The following is a 21,972-nucleotide window of genomic DNA, read 5'->3' as shown; positions in this document are numbered from 1 at the left end:
CTTTACAATTTGCTGCTGCCTTATCTATTCACACACACACTCACACGAATGCAACCTTTCAAGGTGCTGGACTGACCACCCACCACATATTCCACCTACATCATCACTATCTGTAATCATCTGCATCTTAAAATACACTTCATATTCCAGGTTATGAGTGATGTATAACCACGTGTATCTGCACAGGTTGCTGATGAGTACTTGGCTCCTGACGTGCTCAGCACAATGAAGGAAATGAAGGCGGTCAACTTCAGACGAGTGCCCAAGATGCCTGTTTACGGAATGTCTCAGCCAACATCAGAGGTGCAGCACAGTCCCTCCACTTTCATCTGACTAACATGGACACTATCTTATGTATCTGTTAGTGAATCACATAAAACGAGAACGTAATCTTGAAGGATTAAAAAGGGGATTCAAGATTTTTACTGATTGTTTATTTTAAGCGCTGCCATTTAGAGAGACGGGCAACAAAATGAAAGCAGCAATTGGGTTTATTCTAGACTTATGAATCAGGTGCATCCAGAAAGAAGAGAAAGAACAGGAGATACACTCTTTTGTAATCTTTAGTATAATGATTGACTCATAGAGAATGTTATTTTCACATAAACTGACAATTTTGTAATTAAATCGTCAATATGCATCGATGCAGCCAGGAATATTCATGAGTACAAATAGCCTCTGAAGACTGACTCATGATTATTTTGTAAGGAACCACACGCCCACCTCAGGATGTTCAAGCTGGACTTCCTCCTTGCCCTAATCGTCTTTACTGTGTACAGGCTACCGGAGTTGTTTTAGCCCATCTGACGGATGAAAAGAGGAAGCACAGCCACGTGTTGTGGGTCAACCTGCAGGAGGAGTTGGTGTTAGAAGGAAATGGCCAGATTTTTGCCTTGAGGGAACCCTCGTGTCTGGACCAGCACATCTCTATCCCATCGTCGGACCCACATTTGTTAGAGGTACAGGGAAAAAAATGATGCTTTGTAATGCTTCTCTGCGCTGTTTCAGTCAGATAAATATTCAAGAGTGCCTGGAAGAATTTGTTCAAGATCAAATGGCTGTAGTCAAAGTGCTTCCATATCCTCCCCTGGCCTGTAGAAATTGGAGACGTCCCTGAAGGAGGAAATTCTGCGAGCTCAGAAGTGGCTGGAGGTGATACTGGAGCAGGAGAAACAGATGAAGATGTTCAAAAGCTGCCTGACAGTTCAGGAGATCTTCAACCTGCACAAAAGCTCCCACCAGGGCCTCGTGTACAAACGCATCCCTCTGCCAGACTGCAGCGCGCCCACGGAGGAGGTAATGATGTGAAGGACTGCGCACGCACGCACGCACGCACGCACGCACGCACACGAGTCTGTACAAACATGCAGGTGTGAGGCTCAGAAACAGCATCTGGTTCCTTAAGTAGCTGCTTGTAATGATTTGGAGCGGACAGTGATTAAACCTTGTGCTCCCTCTTGTGGTTAAGATTGTTACTGTCATACTGAGTTTTACCACCTCACAATAATAAGGACATCTTATTATTATTTTACTTTTTTAATTAATGCTTATATTGAAATTTTTTCTTACATTTTTCAAGTTGAAAATGGTTTTTTTTGGATTGATTTAATGTTTCTATTTATTTCCTTTTAATATGTAAAATATCATAATCATTCTGCATGAAATTAAAGTTAGGAACATGATAAAATATGATTTATTGTTATATTTTCAAACAAAGAGATATTATGGTAGAGTTTTTGTGTATTTGTACATGAACTGTGTGTGTGTGTGTGTGTGTGTACTTCTTAGGATTTTGATAAGCTGTTGGAGGCCATGAAGAGTGCCTTGGCTGAGGATTCCCACTCAGCCTTTGTTTATAGTTGCTCCAATGGTAAAGGCAGGACCACGACCGCCATGATTGTCGCTGTTCTAACTTGCTGGCACTTTAACGTAAGAAGCAGCCTCCTGTTTTCTGCACATTCATTAAAGCCGGAGGTTTATAATAACATTTAAACTAAAAATATGACATTTCTCTGCAGGGTTTTCCAGAGTTTGCTGATGATGAGATTGTGAGTGTTCCTGATGCCAAGTACACAAAAGGAGAGTTTGAGGTATGTACTCAGCTGATGCTTGGAGCTTGTATACACACGTTAACATTATGCAATGTCTGTTTAAGTATAATGAACATAATTTTACATCAACTCAGAAACGCAATCAAGCAAACTGCTGTTCATGGATAAAGAAAACTGAAGAGAAGTTCATCAGCAACAGTTTATTTATTCTAACACAGGTTACAACCCGCAACTATTTGTTTAATACTTGATTAGTTAATTGACTGAAAATGTATTTAAATTGTTTTGTTGATTAATTAGTTTGTTAAATATACTAAAAACTTAATTATGATCTATTTTCACAATCCCATCAAACCAAAAGGCATTTCTAAGGTGTACTGTGTAAAACACTTACATTGTGTTTAATGCACCATAGCACTCTGTAGTGTATTTGTAAACGGTAGTTTTAAGCATAAGGACATTTTGAAGTGCTTGCTTATTGATGTGTTAACCAACTGTGACCCATCAACAGTTTCTGGGTTATCTTTCATTATGATGTTTAGCAATTTAAAGGAACTTAAAGATCACTGCTAATACTTAGACCTGATTGGTGGCTGCTCCTCTTCTGTGGATAATGAATAAAATAGAGGTTTGATAAGTAAAACAAATCCAGATCTTCACTGTGATCTTTGATAAATCACATCGCTGGTTCATCCAAACAAACAATACATCCTATACTGTTCTACGTTAAACGGGTACTACACAACCCTTTTTTAATTCATCTAAACTCAGTCTGCACCTGTGATTCAAAGCTGTGGACCAACACAGCCAGATGCCAAAGCTTTTCTCCTCTGATCTGAATAGTTGCTGTGAATGGGAGCCGCTGGGTGTTTTTCTTGATTCAGACTACTGACAATGAATCAGTGGTTGGAACCTGCTGGCCGTGTCCTCAGCACACAAAGAGGCCACACGCTGCAGGCGCACAATACTGCATGCCAATCACAGCAGAGCAGCCACCGGAGTTTCTGGGATACACACTGTGGTCACCACAGAAACCTTGTCTGCTTCCAATTCAGCCTCTGAAGGACGCGTGATGTTGCCATCCCTGTTGCCTTATCTGCCAAAGAAGGTGTTGCTATGGCTTGTGAGGTCTGAGGCATGACTTGATGCAAGAACTGGTGTAGTGTTAGATAATCCTCTGTGCCATGTACAAAAGCTCCTGGTTTTACATAGTGTTAGATAATCTTCTGGTAGTTACTGCCAAGGTTTATGAAGCATGTTTAGAAAATAAAGGAACCATAAAATATTCACATTTAAGAAGCTCCAGATAATTTGGCCATTTTGTTTCACTAAAAATGACTCAAAACAATTAATCAATGATTAAAGTAGTTGGTGATTAATTTTCTGTCAATCAAGTAATGACCTAATAGTTGCAGCTCAAGTATTTTGAAATATTATTGATGTAAACAAACAATTTAAAGGATCAGGAAGCATAAATGACTATGATAACATAGTTTCAGTTGTTAATTACAATGCATGTCAGGAAATTTGAGAGTGATTGCAGGCATCACTTTTGTCTTGTGGATCATGGAGTGTGACTTTCCTCAAAACAAAGAAGACGTCTAGAAGTTTGATGCACACTGGCACAGATCGTGTTTTCTTCCAGACACACACATTGAATAAGTAACCAGGACTCTGCCTGCAGGCTTGAGCGGCTCTCTGCTGTTTGGCTTCCTCCCTCTCAGCCTTCTTCTTCTTCTTCTTCTTCTTCTTCTTCTTCTTCTTCTTCTTCTTCTCCTTCTTCTCCTTCTTTGTGGTGTTATTGGTATCTGAAGTAAACCAGCTGCAGTGGGGCAACCAACAAGGTTTAGTAAACTGCCACACACCTGACTGCCACACAGGGAACATTTCCATCAGCATTTGTTACGTAAAACTACAGCACTATTTCAGCGAGGTCAACACTGGCAATCAACATGCTGACACATTCGCACCAATGTTTCAATTAGGTCAGGACTGATAAGGCAGTCATCCTGACAATGAACCTGAATGCTGCACAGAATGCTGTTGGTATTTTTTACTACTACTTTAATCAGTTATCATAGTATTTGTTTCATTCCAACAGTGTGTATTTTGGTGTATGATGATGCCAGATGATATTTTTGCCATAAACCTGTGCAAGAATATCATCATATAACATTTCACACTGAAAATTCAAAGTACTTTAGATTATAAAACAGAATAAGGCAGTAAATTTACTTGATGACGAGCGTCTGTGGTTTCTGCTTTCCAGGTCGTGATGCAGCTGGTGCGTCTGCTCCCTGATGGCCATAGGATGAAGAGGGAGGTGGACATGGCCCTGGACTCTGTCAGTGAGACCATGACCCCCATGCACTACCATCTGAGAGAGATCATCATCTGCACATACAGACAGGTACACCACATGTCCATTAAATATTTCTTAACCAATCAGGTAATGGACATCCTCCTACTTGAAATACTGTATATAGCTTCTAAGCTGGTGAAAGTTCACACTCTGGCAACATTGACAACAGTAATAGAGGGATGTAACTTAGATTTAGGTCCAGTTTAAGTTCAGGGTAGAGAATTGTATTTATGCCTGGAGATGGAATTAAGGATCTTTGCAAATCAATGGTACCAATTCGATTTTTCTAAACTGTATTGAATATATATTGAAAATGAATAACAAATTTGTGCTCAGTTGGTGAGTTTAAAAAAAAAAAAAAAAAATTCTCTCTCATGAGGTTTAATCAAACAAGAAAAATAAACAAATACTGCTTACTCAGTCTTCTTAATGCTGACACATAAGCAGCATGTTAGTCATTTTAGCTGCGTTTTCATATCAAGCCCCATAGATGGCGTCAAGAGCTAGTTTTTACAGCTCCAGTTTGGATCCCAGAGTCATGAATGAGAGGGAGTCACTCCTCTGTAGGCAGGAGGTGCAGAGTGAGCAGATTGATCCTGGTGCAACATAACTTATCTGTAAAACTCAATGGAATTCCTTAATGGAAAAGAGTTAAAGGGGGGGGGGGGGAATGCAGGAACAGAAATGATTGCTTGTGGGGCTTTGAGGCCTGATTTGTTGAAGTTATATTATTTTGTGCTATTCATGGTCGACGGTGTTAAATAGCCTATCACATCAGGGTCAATTTTGTTCTTTGCTACATGTATATAATTTTCCTTTGATAAATATGCTTTTACTTCAAGGACGAAACGCAGGTTAGGAGAAACAGAGAAGATAGTGAAGTATTTGTAGTCTTTGGATTGGGAAAAGTGGATTGGAAGCCGTTGCAACTCCACCTTTTGAAAGGTGTTCACAACAATGCGGACATTGTGTTTCATCAAAAAGGCAAGAGAACAAAAGTAGTTTGTAGTGGGGCTTCAAGGTTTCTCTTCATGCTGTGGCCTGTGCAGAACTACAGCTCTGTTTTAGCCATTTGTAATGCAGACTAATCGTGGTGCCTCTGTGCACCGTCAGCCGTTCTCAGCACGTTGGAGGCACCCGGTCCTGTCTCCACCGTATCAATGGGCCTCATTGTCCTATGAACTCTGTCTTTTGCGTATATTCTCTCCCCGCCTGTCACTTTCTGATGTCAGGCTCCAAGAAAAAGGCTCTGTATCAACTCACTTTCTAATCAGTGGGGTAATTGGTATGATGATTGCATTTTCAACTTAACAAACAAGTTTTTGTGTAAAAATGTGTGGTGAAAGTTCTCCGTCCTAGATCACAAATAACAACTAGATCTTGTTTTCCTAGTTGTGGCCATCATTCCCATTGGTATGAATTAAAGGTACACTTTGGAATTTTGGACCACTATTGTTGCCATGGAGCAATGTTTTTTCACATGGGTGCCTACTTTGGTTATATATTGCACATCCATGAGGATGCTGGCGGCATAATACGAAGGTAGTGAAGAAGACTGCAAGCAATTAAACATGAATGTACACAATGCAGGATTCAGAACATTCAAAATAAAGTTGGCTTTGTGTGACAACAAAGGAACTGTGTTCAGCTTGTTTGGTAGACCACAGGGATGCACGCTATAGGTGTGAAGGGAACTTTTGCCTTTTTTATAAGAAAACTCTACCACACACCTTTGTGCCTGTGTGAGCAGCAGTTAAAGATGTTTCTCAAGGGAAGAAACACGGGCAGTCAGACAATCATGCAAATTTGAAACAAATCAAGCTGGCTTATTCAGGAGGGAAAAGGAACATTACTACCCAAACTGTTGTAAACATCCATTAAAGTTTGACATTTTTAAAATTCAAACTAATGTATTTGAGCTAGTGGTTGTGCTAACTTTTCCTTTTTGCCTGTTGCCGTGTTTTCAGATCTCTGGAATTACTTGGTTATCGTCCAGTGTTATCATAACCAGTAGAAATGAAGGCCAAAACAACAGAAAAACAAATAGTTATGAATCAGAATTAACTTTTAGACCTGCTATAGAGGACCTCAGGTTGGCACTGTGTTCCCGTTCCAGCTCTCCCCCTCCTCCCTGAACCAGCAGGCCAGGTGATAAACAGTGCCAGATGTTGCTCGAACCAGCAGGCAGCAGCAGATGAGAGGGGAGGGAGGAGAAAAAGGGGAAAAATGTCACCCCCATCTCTCTCTCCCTTTTCTCTCCCCCTCCAGAACACCCCTCCTCCCTTTTTGACGGTGGTTGGAAAATGTGTCTTTGATAGAGAAAAAAATATATTTACACTGGGACTCAAACCGTCTGCCAGCTCCCAGAGGGGCCTGGGAAAGACGGGAGGGGGGGTGGGTGGGTTCTTCTTGAAGGGCCTGCAAATCCCTACTGCAGACCAGGCGTGACCCCACGCTGCAGATACATCCTCTAACGTCAGGGCCAACACAGCGCAGAGGTTACCTTCCTCTATCTCCTCCTCCTCCTCTGTCTCCCCCACAGGAATCAGCTGCAGTGTTCTTTCCTCGGTTTGGTTTGAAGTCGAAATTTGTCTCAAGCAATCTGTGCACTTTGGCATTTACTTTAAAGCCATTGTTTCTCTTCGTGGAGATTTGTGGTGTTCACTGGTATTTCATATTGAGTATGATATCTAGGCAGAATAAATAATGATTCGGAAATATTCGGAGGGGAGCGGAGAATCTTAGTAAAAAAATATCAAAAATGATCTGTACTTTTTATGCCAGTACCCTATTTCAGCATCTATTTCTCTCTTTCCAGTACATCAGTTAGCTTGAGCATGCATAGTGTTACCTTTTGGGACGCATAGCCTTGTCTAATTTATGATGTCCAAGCAGCTTACAGAGAGCAAAGTGAAGCAGAGTTGCAGAAATGGATATTGTCAAATCTGACAATCTCAAAAACCCAACTCGTAATACTTTTTATTGGACCAGAGTTTCAGTGATGTTTTTGGGGGATTTCCCCCCCCCCCTGTATCACCTTTTGTCAAAAAAATTTATAGTTTTTCACCCAGGTGGCGAGAAAACTGAAACGCAGGGAGCGAGAGTGAATGAACGACAAATCATGCTGCTTGTGCGTCCAAAGAAAGGCCCTCATGGTTTGGACGGGGCGTTGGAAAAATATTTTCAGAGCAGGTTTTCTTGAGGAAAGGTAGTCGATGTCTTTAGGAGAGACGAAGAGGGAGCAACTGGGGCTAATCGCTGCAAGTTCACAGCAGTTGAAGGGGGGGACGAAGGGAGCGTAGCCAGCGGGATTGATTTTTACTAAGAAAGAAATACAAAGGATTAGAAAAGAAAGAAACTGAAGAATGACGAAGAAAAAGTAGTCAGGTGGGCAAATCAGAGGCACTCACAGCAGTCTCTGTTATGGAATGAATCATTTGCTGCAATACACTTCTGTATCACCGATCTCCTAAGGATCTATGTGTAAACAGTTTTCCTCTCAATTAGGATGAGTACTTGACACAAGTGGGCCAATTACAAGGTGTTGGTAATGTCTCAGGGAAATATTGGCAGGAAAATGAGCCTACCTGAGCCAGAGACAAGTTCTTCTTCTGGCCTCAAGTGCGTGTTGGCTCAGCTTCTGAAAAGAAGCTCCTATTTAGATCCAACACAAAGTGAGCGAGAGTCAGAGGTTGTTGTTTTTATTCATTCATAATTCTCAGCCTTCCATATCCACATCTGCTGGTTCTGCTGGTTACACCTGCTCAGATGGAAACAAGTCATTTCATTTGCATAACTGTCTCTGTGCAGACAATCAGTTTAGAGAGTAGGCAGTTGTGATGTGTGTGTGTGTGTGTGTGTGTGTGTGTGTGTGTGTGTGTGTGTGTGTGTGTGTGTGTGTGTGTGTGTGTGTGTGTGTGTGTGTGTGTGTGTGTGTGTGTGTGTGTGTGTGTGTGGCAGTGTGATAAAGCATGTCTGGGGGAGGTGTTTGTTGAGTTACTCGCAGCTACTCGTGTACAGCTGTGGCAACACTTTTTAAAATAAATGACTTTAAATGATACATTGAGCGTTTAATGTGCCCATTAATGTATACCATTCACACCAGAGGGCTGCTTTCACCTGTAACACTGATGCTGCTGATGTGATTTATGCGCATCCGTCCAATTCTTGTGAGCACAAAATCCCGGGAATGCCTGGAGGGAATTTCTTCAACTTTGGCATAAATGTTCACTTGGGCTTGAGGATGAACTGCTTAAAATGTTGTGGTCAAAGGTCACTTTCACCCCTACAAAGCTTATCTGCACTAAAAAGTACTGATGTAAAAGTTTTTAATTATATTCCTGCACTGCAGAGCATACATCTAAAATCAGTTGTTGTACATCGTGGTTGTTCTTGATTAGTGTATGAAGACCTTGCATGTTCATTAATTAGACGTATAAGAAGCAAATCTCTGTTTTATTTTTCCTTTGTGATCGTGCCACCACTACCTGAGACAGCAGGTATGTTGTGTGTTCATTGAACTCTCTCTCATGCCCTGTCTCGCTTTCAACATGCTGACTGCTTTGGAAATTGTTATGTTTCACCTCCTAGTCTATCCCCCTTTTACCCTAAATAACTGAACTGCCCTGGCCTGCCCTTTGCCCTGACCCTCCTGCCATTCCCCTCCAACCCCCACCCGCCACCCCCTCTGAACCATTGGCCCTGGGACAGTGCTTCAGACCTGGCTGGGCACTCTATGGAAGGGTTGCCGTTTCCTCCCCCCACACACTAAACCTGTCATTGCCCCAGGCCAAAAGACCAGGAATAACTGCCTCCAAAGCCATGCAAGAGTGTTGAAGCATGCTCCCAGTAGCTGAGGTCATGGTGTCTGTCAGGTCCTGCTAAGTCCCTAATCAATTTACCAGAAAAAGGTCCACCTTTTTGTCTAAGCTTTCACACTAGCTAGCTACAGCACAGGCACTGAACAAATCAGGAACACAATCTCAATGGTGAAGTGACTGAAATGCCAACCATGTGGGATATGCAGAAGACGTGACTGGGTTGAGCTGCTCCTGGAATTACACTTTCACAATGCCCCAGTGGGGAAGCCGTGTTTCATACGTGAGGACAGTTGTGCAACAGATGATTCCCGCGTTAACGATGCCATAACTGCTCCCATCGAGCCAACAATTCAGACATTGCCTGTCGAAGAGATCCTTCATTCTGACAGAGAGCTCACAATCATGAACAGTGTGGCTTCTTTTTGCCTTGTTTCATTCTTGGAAGCGATTTTCATATTGAGAAACGTTTTACAAATGATGGCATTTAAACTCTAAACTCTTCCGGTGGATAAATCCATGGATTGCTGTTTCTATCACTCACCGTTTCACTGGCATTTCATGGGACTGAATATAAAGAAATATATTGATTGAAAGTCTGTACCCACACCAACAGCTTCCGTCTTGAATGATTTTGTTTTCTGGCATGTACAAATCATTATATTCTCAACTTGTTTTAAGAGCCATATGAATAACATGGCAAACAATTTTAACATTTGCACGAGGGTGGTACCAGAGTTGCCAGACATCAGATTTGCCGCCCACATCTCTGATTTTCAAATACATCTGGTCTTGTGTTCATTGGCAGCGGTCTCCCTGGTTGGAAAAACAGTCGAGCCAATCACGGCTTTATTGGTAGGATTAAGAATAGGCACAGTGTCTTCTGTGTCAGAGCCAGAAGAAAGATTGGCACAAAAATGGATGAGATGTATATAATTCACTCCACTTCTACATAAAACTGTACATAAAACTAAAGTTTACTTTCTATTAGCCTAATAGCGGTATGCTGGTTTTTCAGTAGCCCACTTTGTGCTTGCCGATCCTGCAGCTTATGCAACTGTAGTGCACTCTGCTGCTGTACTGGAGTGAGAGGCTGCCAAATATTTAGCATTAGAACATTTAAGATCTTGTAGCAATAACAATGGCCTTAAACTCATAGGGGGGAAACAACATCAAGACAAGAGACTTAGGTAGCTAACTGGTAGCCAACACAAATCAGCGAACAGTAGCTCTTGTTCCGGCCAACCTTTGCAAAACCATATTAATCTGAATACAAATAAACTTCAATCCAGTTAAATTCTGTGCTGAAAAAAAACTTGGGAGTTCCACCTGAACTTATAGCAGCTATTGGAAGGTGTAAGATCTTATCAGGCCACCAGAGCTCCAGGCAGGTTGCAGAACAGGAGGAGTGATGCTCTCTGTTGTATGCAAATTATATGTAGCTAAAAATAAAAATAAAAATTGAAATCGCTGTTGTATTTCCATAACAATACTGTATTTCAGTGTTGCGTTTTTATATAACCCAAGTTGCCAAAAATATGTCATTGCCAGTGTAAATTAAAAATATGATCACTTTGGAGGCCCTCTTAGTACATGTCAGACTTGGCTTCAAGCTGTTCTGGTGGCTATTTGGTGATTAGTTTAGAATGACAGTGTGGACATTTTGACCTGTTGGTGGCACTAAGAAGAATCACCCACTGGTCTTTCCCACTGGGATCTATGAATATCTCTACTAGGTTTCATGGGAATACATTCATAGTTATTCAAAAATCTCCCACTGGACCAAAGTGTTTTACCACACTGTTGTGTGGTCACCAAACAACATTGCCTTCATAGCTACTTTGCTGTACACGCACGCACACACACACACACACACACACACACACACACACACACACACACACACACACACACACACACACACACACACACACACACACACACACACACACACACACACACACACACACACACACACACACACACACACACACACAATGTCTACCATCAAGTACACCACAATACATTTGGTCCTCATTACCCACCAGCATCGATACAGAAAGTAATTTGTTGTCGAGAGTACAAATTTGTTTAGAACTCCATTGGGTTTGGAAATTATAAAAGTCTGATTAGTTGTTGCTCAGTGACATACCATTTTCATGCCTTCGTGTTGGGTTTGCATGCGCAAGATATTTTGATAGCTCGGTAAATGATTGATTCATTGTGGGAGTCTCCATGTGCCGTGTTGCCAGGCATGTGCACGTACAGAATGTACCATAATGCGTGCGGTTAATGTGGGCAGATATTCCAGTCTCTGTGTAGGCTAAATTGATGAGCCCTGTCTCCTTCTGTGGCTTTTCTAATCTCTGCTGACCAGACATGCCATGTATTTCTGCTTGTTTATTTGTCTCAGAAATTGGCTTTTTTAGATCAAAACCCTGTTGACCATTTATTGACACCATTCCTTCTTTAGTTCTCCATGTTCCTGGTACATTTTAAGGTGTATTTCTGTGTTGTTTCATTGTTTCATCTAAATTATATTATATTGCATTTCATTTAGCTGACGTTTTTATCCAAAGCGACTTACAATAAGTGCATTTCAACCATGAGGGTACAAATTCAGAACAACAACAATTAAGAAAGTAAAATTTTCTTCAAGATAGCCAAACTTCAATGTGACTCTACCTGTTAAATATTTATTTTAACGCAAGGCTTGTGAGTAGTTTTCAAGCGCTTGGCTAGTTGGATCTGCTGTATCTATATACAGCCGATTGACACCGCTTGCCCCCTAACATTCACCTCAACCTCGACTTCATGATTTAATCAGCCTGGTGTGACTGAGCGACTGGAAAAAGACAGAGGATTGGAATCTGTAGAAACCATTAACATAAAGGCATCCTGGTCTCCTCCTCCCACTGGCTGCTCCACTGCTTCTCTGCTCCTTTAAAAAAGGAGTTTTGGGCACCATCTTCATCCATAAAGATCAGTTCTGCAACTTGAAGCCAGATGATGTATAACTTTGATTGCTTTGCTACTGGCCAACCTGGCAGGCAGCAGACTGGGTGGGTGGGTGGATGGCCAGAAAAATTTCCGTGCATGCAAAAAAACCCAACATACTTTTGCTAGTTATGTTGCTGTAACCTGGAGGACTATATAAGTAATATGCTCATATACTTGCACACATTCAAGCATCTGATGTTTGAACACATTGGGATGGGATATGGGTTGTACTGTATATTTCATTTTTCTAGTGAAAGATAGACAGAAGCACAATTCAATTATAGCGCACGATTTTAAAGAAGTAAAAACAAAAAAGAGTGATGTTTACTCTCTCTTCGCTTACTTTTCCTTTACAAGTAAATTCTGGGATTCAACTAAGTCTGATAAAAAAAATTTGAGATAATTAATTTAAATTCAGTTCAATTTATTAATGGAGCCAAATCCCAAGTCATCTCAGGGTAGTTTAGATGGTAAAGTCTTTACAATAGAACCTTACAGCCTTATTAAGAGAAACCCAACAATCCCCATTAATGTGCAAAATACTGAAAATTTTGTCCATTTGAAGATGCATGAAAGACGAGAGCATTTTATAAAAGACATATTTATGTCAAGGGGTTTCTCAATCAAAATGGAAGAAACCTGGTGAATGTTTCATCGAATCTTTTTATTGTGTGTATCATGTTTAGAATCCACTTGCATAAAACCAATGGAGGTAATTCTAGTTTAATATAATTCGTTTATTAATAGTTTGTATATTAAGTTAATATCAAAATATTATAACTTGCTAAAGGCAAATGCCAAATCAGGTTAAGCTTCAGTAGCTTTAAAACGTGCAATTTAACAATTTTTTTTACTTGCTTAGACAGTCGATGCTGTACTCACACAGCTGACTGATAAAATCTTAGACGTAAAGTCACGACGTAGCGGCATCCAAGGAAAGGCCAGAGTAATGCATCTTAGTGAGAATGAGAGCCTTTCGCAATGCATTTTATGTATACGTGTTACTGTGTTTTTGCACTTGTGTGTCCATATGAACAAGCAGTCTCGTTTTGGGCACCCACGTAGCCTAATGGTTATGGTGCATTCCACATAACGGCAACATCCACGGTTCAACTCCTGGCCAGCTGGACCTGGGTTGCATGTCATCCCCCTACTCTCTCCCTGTATTTCCTGTCTGTATCTACTTCTATGATTAAATGACAGTATAAATGCCAAGAAAACATTGAAGTTTCCTCTTAAAGCACTGTTAAGGCTAAATATTCAGTACGCTGTCCCGGTTTCATTTCAGTTATAAACTCTTTGGCAACTACTTCAGTTAAATTGCTCTCAGGCCCTGATTTGGGTCCACTTAATGAACCTCCCTGAAAATCAGCATGTATACTTGACTTTGAGATGTCAGTATATTGAGTCAAGGAGCCATGTGTAGGCTGCCTGTCCACTCTAGACAAGTTGAAGTTTGGTTTAGGATTTGGGTGAGAGGCGTTCTTGTAGAATCTGATGAATGGCTGTTTGTGCAAGCCGGTGTGGGAAGGGCCAATATGGATTGGCCTTTTTACCTCTGCAACCCCATCAGCTGGTAATTGGCACCATATGTCAAACAGACGGACCTCCCCATTATATGCATTTCAGTTCAGTCTTCACCCACATGAGCTCACAGGAAGGCTGACCCTCAACACTTGTCTGGCATACAGGGATTCAACTTTGTGCTCCCTCCAATAGGTCCATATCACTTTTCCTTATGGATGAGGTATCAGTGATTGTTGAGAAATACCAGTAGGATTACTTTAATTAAAATATATACTTGACTTTTTTTTCTTTTTTTTTCATTTAAAGTACAAATCCGCAAGGCTCAACATTTTCTCTTTTATCATTGTTTACTGAAAAAGCAACACTTTTTCTGACTTTTTCTGGCCTTTACACAGTCAGAAGTTTTTGTTTTGTTTGTTTTTGTCCTTGACTCTCAATCGACAACATCTTCTAGTCACAAACACAACTCAAACAAAGATCAATTATACACCAGTGTCATTGTGTGTTGCTTAACCGTTTTATTTTTACATGCAGTCATGGCAACACGAGTTAAAATTTTTTAATTTTATTTCATATGTAGTTGGAAACCAGAAACAAAAAACAAAGTGCCCCAACCTTTGAGGAAAGACCACAAACTAGCATACTGTTTTTAAACCAGTGGGTGTCTTTGTTTTCTTCATTCATGTATTAATTCACCTCTCTTTAATTACTGCCTCCGCCTCTGATTCAACATGCTCAGATGGCTTAAAAGGCTGCCAGGGGGAGTAGATTAGAGCCTGTGGTGCCAGACACACCGCAAAAACTACGGACAATGGACCATTCTAGCTATAGTACTACAGAGGCTGATGGCCAGGGGTGTAGTGCTATTTGTTGAAGCACCGGAATGCACCAGTAATGCGTACACACACAGGTGTGTGCACTGTTAAGTTGTGACTTAGGTTGGGTAAGCACTGTTGAGGCTATAATATGATAAACCGTATAATAGTCAATAATGTAGCCAACGTAGGTTATTAGCTTTAATTTATTTAATTCAACAATATAATCCTGCAACGTTTACAAGACTCAGAACAAAGTGTAATAGCAGGAACGTGTTTTGACTGAAATCTGACAAGACGGAGGGCTTTTTAATTATAAAGTGATACAGGAAGTGTTGAGTTTGTATTAATCGTAATGCTTTAACTTCAACAAGGCTAAGGGTTGCTGATCCAAACAAGACTTCGACTTGGTCATGAATCAATCAATATACCTTAAATGTCAATTTGGTTTAATGGCTCTCTTTTTTTTTTCTCACTGCACTGAGACAAACAAGAACATTTTATTTCCTCACTTGGAGAAATAAATGCCGCTGTGTTGGACCAGTGCGCTCCGGCAGCACTACTTCTATGCTTATGGCTAAGTGGTTATTTCAGTGTGTTCAGGGCTGTAATTGGGCTCTCGCAGTGAGATATGCAATCTAGTGACATGTCCAACCCTCCAGTCTTGGCAGTGCAAATCTTTTTGAAACTGCCTTTTGTTTCTGTCACGGCCTTTTTTTATTTTGAGACATTAATATGCAATATTTCAAACTGGCCTGTGTACGAGAGATGGACTGAAATTACAAATGCCTTCAAACACCCTGGGGAACTAAATGTCAGGTATGTCAGACTGACAGTGGTGTGATAAATCAATAGTCATCACGCCATTTAAAGTGTAATTAGAACTCATCGTTTTTGCCTCGTCTTTGCAGTTATGGAATCTAGACCTTGACCGAGATGTTCGAGTTTCAAACACTCAGTGAGCCCTGTCAACCCTTTATAAAGAACATGGAGTTGCTCAACATGTGGAACTCTTTTATACCAAACTTTTTGACACACGCTATCCCTGTTTACACGAGCAATGCACACAGGTCAGCCAGTATAATTCATAAGTGGGTGGTGTTTATCTTTAATACACCTACACCTGCAGGCTGCGACGCTTATCCGGGGATTATTGAGAACTTCTGTCTGAACCCAGTCTGACGTGTTTGTTTCAACCTCTGTTTTTTTTTAAATTCAGTTTACAGGGGCTGTATTAAATCTTACACAAACACGTATCAAGCGTATTTTTTTTCTTTTCTGCAAAGTACATTTGTCTTTGTACAATGCCAAAAAAAAAAAATCAGTTTAGTTTCATGGAAAGAGACTGTTGCATAGAAGTGAAGCTGCCTGCAGCACTTGTGCTATCAAAAAGGATCAAGTTAACAAGGGAGGAAAAAAATGAAGCTTAAATCCGATGAAGTTCACTTCATCATGAGTCTGATTAGTTCCATATTGATGTGACTCAAATAAATATGCACTCTAATGCAGGGATTATTTTTATGAACCACTTAATCCACTTTTACGAGTCTGAGTGTCATGATACTTTTTCTTTTCTTTTTTTTAAAATTTTTTTATGTCAGATTCTGTTATACAAACAATTTGCCACTTTGAGACTTCTCATCCTAAAATGTGACTGAATGTGGCAGTGTTACGTTTTCGAAGCAGAGCGTCTGTCCTCATTAGCTACGTTTCCACTTTAGTTTTGAGGTTTAATGACATTTTTTTTGTCTTACGGTATTTTGAATGCGAGTTTACAGCTCATTTAGATGTGGTAATAGATGATTCGCGGCTGGACTTGGGTGAGTCTAATGAGAGCACACCCCCATGCTGTCATGTACAGTATTTTTTTTTTCCTGAATAATGTGTATTTAAAGAAGCATCTCTATGTCTCCTTCCCTCTTTTTCTTTTTTATGTCTCTTTTTCAGGTTTTTTTTTCCTCATCACTTACTTACAATTAATAAAAATGTGTATTAAGCAATACAAATAAGTCAAGTAACAAGGAAATGCATCATTATCTCTGCCGAGGTGGTTACGTTTTCGATGGCGTTTGTTCGTTTGCCTGTTTGTCAGCAGAAAAACTACCTGACTGATTTTCATGAAATTTACTGAAAGGGTGTAGCATCAGCTACGGAAGAGCTAACTGTCACTGGCTGGGCTCCAGCTTCATATTGGGAAGATGGATACAAGCACGGTATCAATCTTAACTACTTGTTGTTGAACTATTCTTTCATATAAATTTAAATTTCACACCCCAGGAATGAAAGTTGCTCTGGCAAAAACATTGTTTGGATATTTGCAGGCCAGTTTGATTTGCCATAGGCCAACGATGATATGCAAGAAAATAAGCAGGTTGATGTATGTTGGTTTACTGACACAGTATCCTGCATATTGTACGTTTTCACAACCTTCCCAACTCTAAAAATTAACATCACATAAACTGAAAAAACATTTCTAATCTGCAGGGCTTGCATTGAAGAGAGGTAGATACGTTGTTGTTGTTGTTTTTTTTTTTTAACAGAAAGCTGTCTCTGCTGTCAACGAGAGTTTGTGCAGTGATAACATTTCTTCACCACTTTTCTCACTTTCACATTGTCCTTGCTCAGAGGTCTGCTCAGCCAACTCGCGTTCTTGGACTCTCTCAACAATGGTATGTGTTTGGTCAGCCTTGCTTTTGACCTCCAGGCTGAGGAGAGCTGAGGATGTTAATTATCGCACCTCAGAGGCTGCCTGAATCATAGCTTTCACCTTTGATGGTGAGCCAGGACTGTACGGTCACCTCCTTTGTTCTTAAAGGCCAGGCGAGATGAGAGGCTGCGTTATTTTTCACTTTTTTTCCCCCTACCTTCTATTTCAGCAGCTCAGTAGAAACTTTTCATCTTTATCTTGAAAAGATAGAAAATGACATGAACCACAACTCTTTGATTTTCATCTCAATAAAGCAATAAAGAAATGGTTTAAAGAAAAATCCAGAGACGTGGAACAAAAAAAATTGTATGTACAAAAATCCAAAGCTTTCAAAGCCGTCTCCTTTAAATGGAATGGAAGAGATTTACTCTCTTTTCTTCACCACATCTTCCCCAACATTGTTTTCTGCAGGAATTTCTGAAAGCGCACAAGAGGCCGCTCGACCACACATGTGGCCCAGGCTATGTAGACAGACAGAAGTCTGGCAGCCGCAGAAGTAGAGTTCAGGAGATTGTGGAGGTGTGAATTATGTAATCTTTGCAAACTGATCTCTCTCAAGTGCGTGTGCGTGTGTGTGCGTGTGTGTGTGTGTGCGTGTGTGTGTGTGTGTGTGTGTGTGTGTGTGTGTGTGTGTGTGTGTGTGTGTGTGTGTGTGTGTGTGTATATGTGTGTTAGGGTGTGTGAGCTCGGCAGCTGGTGCAGTGATAGCTGCCAGGCTTTGGCACTTAGTTTTTTCAGGCTATAAGAGATGAAATGCTGGAAGCCCCCTGGGGGTGCAGGGTGCACAAGGTGATCGGGTTCACCAGTGTTCACCTGCCCTGACACTGTAGTCAGTTTGACCTTCGATAAGGAGATCAGAAAAGGTGCGGTGTGTGTTTTCTATCTTTCTTCCTCTGTGCCTTGAGAAAGTTGATAGACAACAGACAGCCTGTCTATTATTTGCCTAGGTGTAGTTTCTCTTCCACTGCAGCAGAGGCTTGGAAAACTGGGATCCAACCGCAGCTGTTTGGGAATGGACAGGAAACCCCATTCATCCCACCTCTCTCTCTGCTGCGTCATTCAACTCTGAAATGATTGTATTATGGTGCACAGTGCACATTTCAAAATACCCCGAGTCCTAGCCCACCTACTTTGTAAACTTTCATTATTCTGTGAGGCTCCCAAAATGCCTTTGCTGCAAACTGTGGGCAGATAACCCTTTAACTTTGTTTCTTCAATCTAAAAACAACTACCAGCAGTCAGAATTCTTATTATAATGCAGAACAATTTGCTGTGAGAAAGTGTCTGAGAAACTGCTGACAGCTCATTGAGCTATACGACACCTTGTACCCGCAGTTGCTTTCTCTTAACCCCAACTGACATGTTATCCAATCCAGTACACACCTCTCAGTCCGCCACACAGATGGATGGCAGGCCCTGACACTTTGTGCCTGGAAGTGCTCAAAGCTGTAAGCATTCAGGGGGGGGGGAGAGACAAAAAAAAGGGAAAACATCTTGACACCGAGTTGACGCGCTGATGAAACTGTGTCTGCATTCACCTCGGTGCTGCGCTCACCCTGTAATCGAAGACCAACCAATTATTAACCTTACTTTGCGAGGAGTGCTATGTAATGCAGAACGTAGCAATGAAGCAAAACACTATTTGCTTGTCATGCCTGTCTTTAACTGTAAGGTTTCTTGTTTTTGATGTATTTATTTGACAATTGCCTCAAGGGTTTTAGGAGAGGATTAGCTGAAGCCACACTAATTCACTTGTGGCTTGAAGATATTTTTTGCTCTGTGGTTCTGTGAAAGTACTATTATCTTGTCTGTTGAATAGTAGTCAAGGGAATTACAGGAGCAGGTCGTACTTTTGATAATTGCACTGTTTTAGCATTGCTGACCGATAGTTTTGCAACTAATTATCACAAGACTATCCATTTAACTATAGTGTTTATTTTGAAACGGTGGAGTTAAACAGTCTGATGAAGCACGGGAAGTAAACAGTTATTGTGAATAGTAGGTGGTACTGTGGGTGATATTCTTTGTTTGGAACGAATTTGGTTCAAAACTGTCACCAAATGTCACAACTGCCGTCTAAAAAAAGGGTTTCTTCAGGAGATAAAAGTGGAGACAAGATGAACGGATATGATAGAAGGAGGATGATGTGCCTGTGGAGCTAGTTTATCAGCCATATCACACAGCTTGAATTTGTCGCGACAGAAGCATGGAGCTCGCTGTTTCTGCTCAGATAAACTTTGATAATCCATATAGTTTAAATGTCAAAGATTTAAACTACTCAACAAGACTGATGTTTATTCCATTAGATCCAAAGAGGATGTTACATGTTTTAGATGCTAAATTAATTTTTCAGAAAGTTCGCTATTCCCTTGTCTCCATTGGTTTTGGCATGAGAATAATGGAAACCGACAGCTTTTTACTTTTTCTATTTATGGACTAATTTACTGTGGTTATTTGCTTTTTAAAACTTTCCTAAAAAAGAAATAGCAGGACATTTTTGGTAACATGGTTGTTCCATCTTGGATTTTGTGTGTGGGTGTGAATTGTAATCAGATTAGTCAAAGCTGCTGATGTAAACCTCACAAATTGTATTAGCTGCTGTGCTTGCGCTTTAGAGGACATGCAGTGTCTGTTGGTGGAGCTGATGGCCTGAGGGAGACGAAGATAAACAATGTTGTGTTGGCACTGTGCGGAAATAATGTTCGTGCAGGCTGTCATTGAGATGGGGGAGTATAGGAGAAACAGTGCAGGAAGGATATTGTGATGTAACCTGAAAAAAGTTCAACAATGAATCACTCAAACTGTTCTTGTCATTACCTTCGTTATGCTGGACCTGTTTTTTTTTTTTTAATTTTAAAATTATTATTATTTCAGTTAGATTTATATAATTTATATAAATGTTTGTTTATCTGCAAAATGTTCAATTTTGATGTGACATGCTCAACGCAAACGCATAAATTTGAAGTTGAGAGCATTCAATGATCTCCAATGTTGAGCAGAGGTAAAGACATTTAGACAGTGTGCCTCCGTCAAGGCAGGTCAAATGTCAAGAAATCTCAACATTATGTGAACACAGCGTACACACAGACGGCAATTAAACAATGTCCTATGCCTACTTTATAAACCAATAGACTTTCGTTTACCTCTTTTTTTTTTTTTTTTTTTTTATTTTTTAGATCAAAAGCGGTAAGACAGAGAAGGAGTGCCAGCAGCTGCTGCTGAAGAGCCTGCAGTACCTGGAGCGCTACATTTACCTCATCCTCTACAACACTTACCTGCATCTAGAGAAGAAGGACTCGTGGCAGCGTTCCTTCACTCTCTGGATGGAACAGGTAAAGGATCTCTTCCCTGCTTCCACCGTTCTCTACTCTTCTCTACTCTTCTCTAATCGGTCTCACAGACTTAAATAGAGAAGCATTTCATATATTGTCAATGCAGTTGAATTGCTTCTTGTGACACCAGAGCTAATAAATTAACGACAGAAAAAGTAGGTTTTTTTTTTAATTTTTTTATATATAAATAAGGTGGACAAAGAAACAAAATAAGCAAATCAATAAGTAGTTTAACAGAAGAGGCGTTGTTTGATATCAAGCTCGATAGAAAAATATCAGAAAAGCCCTGCCAGCCTCACCACATGAATGCTGGATGTGTGCTGTATTGAATAAGTCATGCGGTGCCTTCAGACAGCGGAGAAGGGTGAAAAGGTCTGCTGGTGGTCTTTGATACTGGAGCTGTTCTCACCTTTATTTACTCATGCTTGGCAGACAAAAAGCAGAAAGAAGCAAATGAGCAACAGTTTTTTTCTTTTTTCTTTTCTACCCTCTGGTAACGAGCTCACAATGTGCATGAACTGAGTTTCATTTGGGTTTTCCTCCAGGAATTTAAAAGCTAGTTCTGGTTCTATTGGGACCTCGTTCTTCTCACGCTGAACTTCATATTATTAATCGTTTGGCCAGCTGCGCCCGTACAGTAAAGTGGAGAATTTATGTGCATTCCAAACAAATGAGTAGTCTGTAAGTGGTACACAACACACACTCGCTCAAGCACACACTGCAATTAAAATGTATGTTGCAATATGTTAAAATCACATGGCGGTAAAAACGTAAGCAGTTTGGCAGGTTGACAAAAACACATTTCACTGTGATCATTTAATGCCGCAGCCCACAGAAGGAATTTTAAATATTATTACATGCTGTGAATATGCATTATATGGTTTCATTTACATTATTATGCATTTGGTTTTAATTAAAGGTATTAGCCGTCTTGTTTTTATGCCAGCTTTGCAGTGTGCTCAGCACAATCTCGGAGTTTACTGCAAAGATTTTCTAAATTAAGGAAGCAGATTTTTTTTAACCACAGAAACCACAGGAAAGAACTTTATTCGTTTGATTGATTTTATCACAAGTCTCAGACACTCTATTTATGGCAAATGGAGATTCCAAACAAGCCTTTCTCATTTGTGGACTTCAGCCTGCAACTTCACAGCCAGTTTCTATTCTTATTTGCGAGCAGACGGTCTGGAGAAACACGCCCAAGGGGTCCTGGGATGTTTTGGAAATCGCTCAATGAAAAACTTGTCCTTCTTTGTCCTTATAGAGGTGGATTTAACTCAAAGAAAAAACGCAGAATTCCAAAATAGACTGGAACAATAGCTGTGAAAACAATTGTCACAGAAATATGCGCGGTCAATTGA

At 40.5% G+C, this 21,972-nt stretch overlaps 1 protein-coding gene across 10 annotated transcripts in view; it reads left to right on the top strand.

Annotated features, from left to right (window-relative positions):
* The window catches only part of pald1a (phosphatase domain containing paladin 1a), a 48,130-nt gene that overhangs the window by 16,034 nt on the left and 10,124 nt on the right, over positions 1-21,972 (top strand). For all 10 annotated transcript variants that reach the window (XM_069691881.1, XM_069691877.1, XM_069691879.1 and 7 more), the window contains exons 13-19: positions 187-303; positions 780-959; positions 1,099-1,296; positions 1,789-1,929; positions 2,019-2,090; positions 4,321-4,461; positions 20,456-20,611. In XM_069691881.1, coding sequence (XP_069547982.1) covers positions 187-303; positions 780-959; positions 1,099-1,296; positions 1,789-1,929; positions 2,019-2,090; positions 4,321-4,461; positions 20,456-20,611 — 1,005 coding nt within the window. The remainder of the gene's footprint in view (positions 1-186; positions 304-779; positions 960-1,098; positions 1,297-1,788; positions 1,930-2,018; positions 2,091-4,320; positions 4,462-20,455; positions 20,612-21,972) is intronic.

This window comes from Brachyistius frenatus, unplaced genomic scaffold (genome assembly GCF_029030835.1).
Source record: "Brachyistius frenatus isolate BFR_SWC_R1_liver_20210118 unplaced genomic scaffold, ASM2903083v1 Contig_11, whole genome shotgun sequence".
Lineage (NCBI taxonomy): Eukaryota > Metazoa > Chordata > Actinopteri > Embiotocidae > Brachyistius > Brachyistius frenatus.
This window is presented reverse-complemented; position numbering and strand designations above follow the sequence as displayed.